Source organism: Thalia democratica, chromosome 6, assembly GCF_965202585.1.
Source record: "Thalia democratica chromosome 6, ktThaDemo2.hap1.1, whole genome shotgun sequence".
Taxonomy (NCBI): domain Eukaryota; kingdom Metazoa; phylum Chordata; class Thaliacea; order Salpida; family Salpidae; genus Thalia; species Thalia democratica.
In genome coordinates, this window is record NC_139170.1 from 39,353,568 (window position 1) to 39,362,203 (window position 8,636).

The window sequence follows — 8,636 nt, forward strand, 5'->3', positions numbered from 1 at the left end:
GATGTCGACAGGTTTTGGCGGGAAAATTATTTAAAAAAATAATCCGCATGAGAAATGCTACCGAGACTTGGTTACTCCCTTTGAATTTGTTCACAAAAATTCTTGTTCTTTTAAATTAACTGAAAAATGTTTAAATCGGTTTAAGTAATTAAAAACTTAACTTATAATTGTTTGTTAAGTGTTATTTTGTCATGTAATAAAAAGTTAAGTTTAAAACTTATGTACACAGTTTAGTCAACTGACAGAAATAAATAATGTTGATGGTTAATAAATCATGTCTAAAATGAGCAATTCGTTTTGTTCAAAACATCAGTGTTAAGTTTGTTTGAAAAAAGCTGTTTGTTTTGTGATTTGCTCTTTAAACACAAAATATATATTTTTATTTGTTTTGTTGTAAAGCGTGTAACCTGACCGTCTAAACCTGGACTATTTATACAAAAAAAAATTCTAATAAAATCATGAACGAAATATATTTTCAAAATTAAAACATTTTGTTGAACATAATACGTGGTGTACGATTCAATAACCGAAATGTTTTTTCGTACACCAGGTCCTTACACCAAGTTGTTATAGCGCTTTTCTTTTATTTTTCAATAAATAATCCTAATAAATTTCAAAATAGTATATAAACGAAGAATGCTTATAATAGAGAACATATTTATATGTAATACAACAACAAGTACAGTTATATACAGCGCAAAAATGTACAAAACATGTATTTTAGAATCAAAATGTACACGTTAATTTTAAGACTTACAAACTTTTGATACCTTTTTAGAAGTTTATCATTAAGAATTTAATCAAATACAGTTTAATAAAAATATATGTAATGTACTTTGTTGTACTGTATATTTGAACTTTCTTAGCCTTAACCTATTTCAAATATTAACAAACATACATAAAGAGTTTATAAGTAAGTTATTTATTATTTGACGTGCTTGATTCAAACACATTTTGAACTTTCAGAATAGATTAGCTTCAAAATAAATAAAACATTTCAGTATCAAACGGTTTTTTCAAAAGCTATTTTTTTAATTTAAATTCCGAAAACGTTTATTTGCTTTTTCAAAATGACCGTTATATTTGTTGACTTTGAGAAAAAGCTAACTTTTTATCTCAAAAATGTTGACTTAGGCAATTAATATACTTATCTCTTCAAACAAGAGTGGATTAGGATAAGTTCCGAATATTTTCAGTTGATGTGTAAAACAGTTTTTAAACCAGCTGAATTTGTTTTAACATTTTTATTACCAGGTTTAACTTTATCAAGTTACTATGAAAAGCATTTTTTTTAAAACTAAATCACAAAGTCTACTCTAAATTTAAAAAAAAGTATTGAAAAACGTAACGCTTTAAAAGAAACTATTTTCTTTTTATCGTTCAAAGCAGACATGTTAAAAAGCTCTGCTTTGTTTACTCGAGCGTGAAATTACTAACTTAAAACAAACCAAAGTTTATACGCTTCATTGCTGAATTACCATAGTAATTGTTAGCATTTTAACAAGTCTGGTTCAAAGCATTTATCGCGCGTAAAACGTATATTTTAAAACAGCAAATGTGTTTTTTTTAATCATAATAAATTGCTTTAAATTTATCCTTTAGAATACATCTGAAAACAAAAGTCTTTTTGTATTGTATGCTTTTCATAAATTGAAAGTCCATGATTGAGTCATAAATCAAACACAATTTTACGTAAAGTTGGCGTAAAAAATGTTGTTTTATGAAACGAATAAGGTTATAAAGTACGTCTTTTTATAAAAAGTATTTTGTTCAGATAACTTAAAAAAAACTTTTTGTTTCAACAAAGAGTAAAAAAGATTTCTAAAATGTTTCTAAACTATCTGTGTCACTTACTAAAAGTATATCTGTTTTATAATGAAAAAACATTTTATAATTTAAATTGTCATGCGTTTAAAATAGAATTACTTTACTTTTATAAAATTTAGTTTCTATATTTTACATTAAAATTGAATTATTTATATTATACTAGTGTTTTTTTTTTGAAATTAAATGCACTTTCAAAGATAAATGTAGAATAAACGCTTTTTTCAGAATAGTTAAATGTTTTTTTTAAGACGACTGAATTAATTTTGTACGTTTCTTAAAAATTTGTAAGTTTATTGTTTAGTTTCAATTTTTTCCAATGTAAATTTTTATAAATTTAAAAATATTTTTCACAAAAACTTTTAAGGTGTATCATATATTTAGAAAACTTTTATTTAGTTGATTACGTTTTGCATCAGGTTTATTATTTAAAGTTTTCAGTTTGTCTTTATCTTATTCATACTTTATTTACAACTTGATAACTTTTTTTTTCTACGAACAGTTGTTTTGATGTTACAGAAGCTTTATACTAACAGTTATAAAAGTTATAGTAAATTACAAAGTTAAGGAAGTGTTTTACCTTCTGTTTCTTAATATTTCTGATCACTTTTTATTTTTTATTTAGCTATCATAGTTCTGAAAGTCTTCGTAGAACTTTATTCGAAAGAATTATTATTGTATCTTTTAATTTCTATAGAAAAATTAGCAGTTGGTTTTAGTTTAAAATGTTTTAGTTTTGTTCAGAGGGTAACAACTATTTGAACATAGGAACCTTATTGCATCTGATTGAATAAATATTTTTTGATATTCTTTACTTTAAGAGGTAAAAAGTTATTTTTTATAAACTTTTACTTGTAAGTTATAGAACTTTTGGTTTAAATTTGAAGTAGCTGTAAACTCAACATGTGTATATTCAACTCAATTAAAGTGTATCGAAATTTACAAAGTCATGTTCACTTGAATTGGTCAGTAAAGTAAAGTAAAATTTAGAAGTAATAAAAGTGTACTTTGTATTTTTTATACATTGCTTTATATTATAACTATTATCATTCTGTTTTTGTACATTAAATGTTTTCAAAGACTATTTGTGAATGGTTTTCACCTGACAGAATTTTAAAACTAATACCAGCTCTCATTCAAAGTATGCATGTTGTTATTGAGATAGACTGTTGAAACATAAAGCTAGTTTTTAAATTTATTAATTTTCATAGAAGATTAACAGACGCAAGTAGCAATGACGTTTATTAAAATTCCTAGCCGGAAAAATGCTAAAAAATTTATTACTGTAAGCTTAGTTGCTACTGGAATTTTGGTTTGTGTGTCTTGGATCGCTAATGTTTACGGCACACTAATACTGGACACTCACAAGTTTAGAGTAGAAGGTTTAGATGAGCACAAGCCTTTAAGTTACCAAGTGCTAACAGAAAACGTCAACAGCAACAAACAAGTAAGTTTTTATTTTTTAATATTGCTTTTTTTTCTGAAATTTTTTATAAAAGTTTATCGTGTTTTAAGGTCAGTTTCGTAGTATGTTTTTGTGAGTTTATAGTTTTTTGTAGGTTATGAATTAAATTTTCAAGTTACTACAACACAAATTTTTAAGTTACTATAGTTTTAAATTTATTGTTATATAAATGAATGGAAAATGGTTAGTGTATCCCTTGCTTCCTTAAACTTGCTAAAAAAGTTTATTTATTTTAATTAAATTTTTTGAGAATTGGTTTAACAAAATAAAATAACTTTGCAACTGAAATAAAAACTATAAACGCTCGACTTAAAATAAGTTTCTCAGAATACAACATATTAAACAGAAAACCATTTTATTTTGGTACAAACCATTTGGAAATAGTTTTGACCAAACATTACCAAGCAACTGCGGTAATTGTAAAGTTACAAGTGATATTAATAAGGTTAGAAAGTATTAAATTTAATGCCTTATCAATACTTTGATAATTACTATCAAGTTGTTAGTTTGCGTAATGAGCTTTTTGAGTTTAAAGCTAAATTTACATTTGCTATAAAAACTAAGAGTAAATTTGTGTTCTTTGCTTTTAAAACAGTTTAAAATAAAGCTTATAAGTTTTTTTTTTGTTTTCTATTACTCGTAATTTTTTGTTAACTTTTTAAAAGGATAATACGTTCGTTCTATAATACTTTTCAAAAATAACATAAGAACTGTTTTGTTTTATGTAGCTTTCAATTCAAAATTATGTTTATGAGATAGATTTAAGCTTTTTTAAAAGGTAAATATTTATTTTTTATATCTTATTTATTCAGTTCAATGATTCAAGTGTAGTCGTTTTCCATTTCATTCAAATACTATGCCACAATATAGGTAAGAAAATTAAAATGTTATTTAAAAATACAGAGTTTTGCTAAATATTGAAATACTAGCCAACACAAAATTAAGAACAATAACTTAAACAGAAAAGAGCTTATTGAAGTTATAATAAAAGTACAAACAAACATTTATATTTTTTACCAGGTTTTAGTGGGAAACATTTATATGAATGAATACTTTTTAGTTTTTATTACATAAACAATATTGCTCAGTACAATATACTTTTTTATTAATATTTGACAAGATCGGAATTTCTCCCAATTGAAACCTTGTAAGAACTTTTAAAAAGTTAATTTGCACTTTTATTGTTATTCGTTAGATTTACTAAAGTTAAATGGAAATAAAAATTGTTTATGTTTTCAACATCAAAATATTAAAATTTAACTGCGTTTATTAAACTTTTATAACAACGATAAAACATAAATTTTAAAGTAATATAAAAATCGTCAGCTGATAAACAAAAAAAAAAAAAAAAAACGATAACAGAACTAATCATTGTTTTTTAAAGATTAAACGACCAACTTTTTGCTTTTTATACAATGGAGGCGCCTCCTGCAATCAAGATGAGAAATTTATATTTCAAAGAGTATGACAACTATTTCAACCTCACAATGTCTTACAGGTTGGTAAAAAAAATCATTTTTTTTATAGTTTGTTAACTATGTATCAATATAATCTTTGATCGTTTCAGTGGTAACGTTTTTATGACTAGTATATTTTTTGGCTATCAAATCAAACTAAAGTAACAGGTTGGTATATAATTTTTTTTTTGTTTGTTAACTATGTATCAATATAATCTTTGATCGTTTAAGTGATAATATTTTTATAAATAGATGCATTTGTTGGCTATCAAATTAAACTAAAGTAACAGGTCTTTAAATAAAATCATTTTTAATTTAGCTTTAAATTTCAGTGTTTATTTGTTTAAAAATTTAGGAGAAATTCGGACGTATATTCCCCTTACTCGAGCATGACAAACGTGCTGAGAGAAATTCGGGAGAAGTACGAAAACAGCACAGATTTCGGCATCCACCAGATTTTGCAGAAAAAGAAGAAACTGCTGTTGTGGGTCGCCTCAAACTGCGGGGGTTCAGTGCCGGGAGCCGCGGAGAGAATGAAGATCAGCGATCTGCTGAAAAATACCACAGTTGGAGATAAGTTTGACAGGGAAGGCTGTTGTTTTAGCGAAAAAAGATTTCCTATGGAAAGATTCAAAGAGTATAAATTTTATTTAGCGATGGAGAGCAGTTATCACTGCAAGGATTACATAACTGAAAAGTTGTACAGAAATGGGTTCCTCCAAGAAACTGTTCCAATTGTCTGGGGAACCAAAAAATCTGATTATAATGTTCCGAAGAATAGTGTTATTTTTATGGAAAACTACGATACTATGGACGACTTAGCTGGTTACTTGAATTACCTGGATAAAAACGACACAGCATACTTAGAGTACTTCAAATGGAGAAAAGCTGACCTTTCAAGTGCCTCGACTAACCAACATGGTTTGTGCGGATTGTGCAGTGCTATACGAGAAATCAACGGACAAGAAAAAAAGTTGAAGAACAAAATTGTCAAAAGTGTCTACAGCTGGATTTACGAAGATGAGAACTCTGAGTGTTTAAAGTTTAGTTAGTGAATTTGTTTGTCACCGTATAAAAAAAAACTGTTGTTTCTAACTTTAAAATAAGTAAAAAAATGTTTTATTTCTCTAACTTTTGTTCTTGAAATTAAATTGCAATTTCTAAATATTAACTTTTCAATCAGAAAACTTTAGATTTAAAAAAGTTTTTAGTTCAAAACTACTTAAAAATAATAACATACAATGTCTGATTATATGTATATATAAATATTAAACTATATTATTTATTTATAAAAATATTAACAATTAAAGTAGGGTCAACGTAAAAATGATTTTTTTTTTAAATTCTAAAATTGTATATGAAACTTTGTTAGCTAACGTAGTTTTTAGGCTATTTTTTGGGCTTCCAGTTTATATTTTATATTTTCTCGTTTAAACCAGTCATAGTTGAACTTGCTATCTTTGTTTTTAACTTAAAAAATGAACTTTCAATTGTTTTGTCTTAGCTAACTTTTATTTTAAAAAGTATAACCAATACTATTGTCGATTAAAAACGTATTTTTTAAATTCGATACATAAAACTTGAGCAGTTTTTTTTAAAAACTTTGAGTATTTGAGTTAAAAAAACACAAAATTTGTGAATAAAATCAAAAAAGTAATAACAGTTTCTCAAATAGCTATAAACGAATTACAAAGCTTCTAACGTAAAATATTTAAATGTTTATCTCTTTTTGCAATGCATTATATGAATAAGAAAATGACCTTTTTTTAGCAAAGATTTTTTTACTAACACTAGTTTTGTTACTCCGAGATGTATTAAAGTTTTAGATTTATACCATAATTGTGTTTTTTATTGTAGTTACTGTTTTTTAATACTGATATATACAATTTAACTTTATGTTTATGTACTTTGTTTACTTCAATCGTTATCGTTATTAACTTTGATAATTATAGTTTGCCAAAAACGTACGAAAAGTTTTACTTATTTTACTCATTTATGATCAAATCTAGCTAGTTTTATATTCAGAATATTTTCTTAACCGTAGTAAAACTTAATCTTTTTTTCAAAAGTCAATCAAAAGTATAGTACAGCTTTTTATATTGTCATTTTATAAATATTCAAAAGAAAATGTGGCACGTATTTTTTTTGAAATTTTTTAATGGCTAAAAAGGCTAAAAACTTTTGAATTAGTTTATTTAGTGTTATTGAAAATAAGCACATTTTTTGAATTTATAATTTTTTTTGTTTTCAAACATTTGGTGGAGCTCGTTTGTTTGAGTGGTTTAATTATCTTTCTTTACTTTGTTTTAATAAACTACTTGAAACTATTAAAAGCTTGTTTTTTCCTACACAAGTTAAAAGTTTAAATTAAACAACTTTTTTAAATATTTTTTCAAAGTAAAGTGTTTATACTTATATATTCGATAGTGGGTATGTAGGACTAACGCAAAAGAAACTATTAAACTTGTCTATGCGTAAACAGAAAAAAAAAAACTGTTTAAAACAAGAACGAGCTTATGTCTATTTTTTAGCATAAAAAATAGACTATTGAAGTTTAACAAGTTTAAATTTAATTTTAAATATTCTACATTCACTTATAAAGGAAATAACTTTTGCTTATGTTTTTCTTAAGTTTTTGCATTAATTTTTTTTTTAATAAATACAAATAAATAAACAGCAGTGGTGAAGCGTGGTGTTTATTTGTTAAGGGGTGAGGAAAAATTGCTCATTTAAAAAAAATCCCTAACTTAAAACTTTAGTTTTGATCTGTGAGCGCTTCGACGTCTTCTTTACTTTTTAGCTCGTTTTTGGTAAACTGCTACTGTTTATTCGCTTGCTTACTTCACCCGCTTGCGTGGCATGCGCGTCTTCTCGCTAAAACATTTCAATTTTATAGCTTCCTTTTTTAGTTTGTTTACATTCAGGAAATCTTTCAATTATAATGCTCGAAAACTGTTTTTTTTTTATTTCACATGTTGCTTGAAGTTCATTAAGCTCCGATATTTAGCTGCTCATAAACTTTTTGTGTTGAAAATTTACATATATTTAAAATTCAGCTGATACACATTGAGCTTTCAGCTACGACATTGCGAAAGTAACGAATCAGAAATATATGAGGTTGAAAAAAAATTAGCAGTATAATTAACAACGGTTAATTATTTTTTAGCCATATTTTTTGTAATACTTCATTACTACATAAATTTCTTACTTTTGAGCTAACATAAGCAATTTTATCTAGTTTTTAAGCTAGATTTTTTAGCTTTAAAAAAAATTGTTTTATAACCACAATGATATGTTTTATGTCTTAAATACGCGGTCTCCAAAAACTTATAAACTGTCTGCTTTACTTACGAGTATATTACAGTACTTAAATAACATGACTTATTCCTAAGTTATGAATAAAACACACTTTAAATTAATGTTTGTTTTAAAATAGTTACTATCAAATCTAAAGAAATAAAACTGTAATAGTTAATAAGCAAATAAAACATTATAATACATTTCATGCAAAACACCTACAACCTTGACAAAGTATAATTTATTCTTCACTACACAACGAACTCTTTCTTCAATGTAGATTATACTTCATAGGCTCGAACTTAACTTGATATTGCTTTGATCATGCGAACTTCATCGTGACTTAAGACTGCATACGCCTTGCAGCAGATACAACAACTAACGCGTATTTTAAAGACAAACGCCGATATATACGCATTAGCAAGAAATTAACTCCTTCAAATAATTAATGTTATTGTAGGAAACAGGGAAAATTGTTTTGAGAAAGCTTATCGAATGATTTAGTTGTTACAAAAAATTCCGTATTTATTCACACGCTTTAAAATAGTAAAATGAAATGTTGATTTCATTGCAGTTTCAGTTTAGTTTTGGTG

The 8,636-nt window shown here is 25.8% G+C and overlaps 1 protein-coding gene across 1 annotated transcript; it reads left to right on the forward strand.

Annotated features, from left to right (window-relative positions):
* Positions 1–4,704: 4,704 nt before the first annotated feature.
* LOC145839063 (4-galactosyl-N-acetylglucosaminide 3-alpha-L-fucosyltransferase FUT6-like) lies at positions 4,705–5,798 on the forward strand. Its single transcript, XM_082946673.1, has 2 exons — positions 4,705–4,787; positions 5,102–5,798. The coding sequence occupies exons 1-2, from the start codon at positions 4,705–4,707 to the stop codon at positions 5,796–5,798; spliced, it is 780 nt and encodes a 259-aa protein (XP_082802799.1).
* The last annotated feature ends 2,838 nt before the right edge of the window (positions 5,799–8,636 follow it).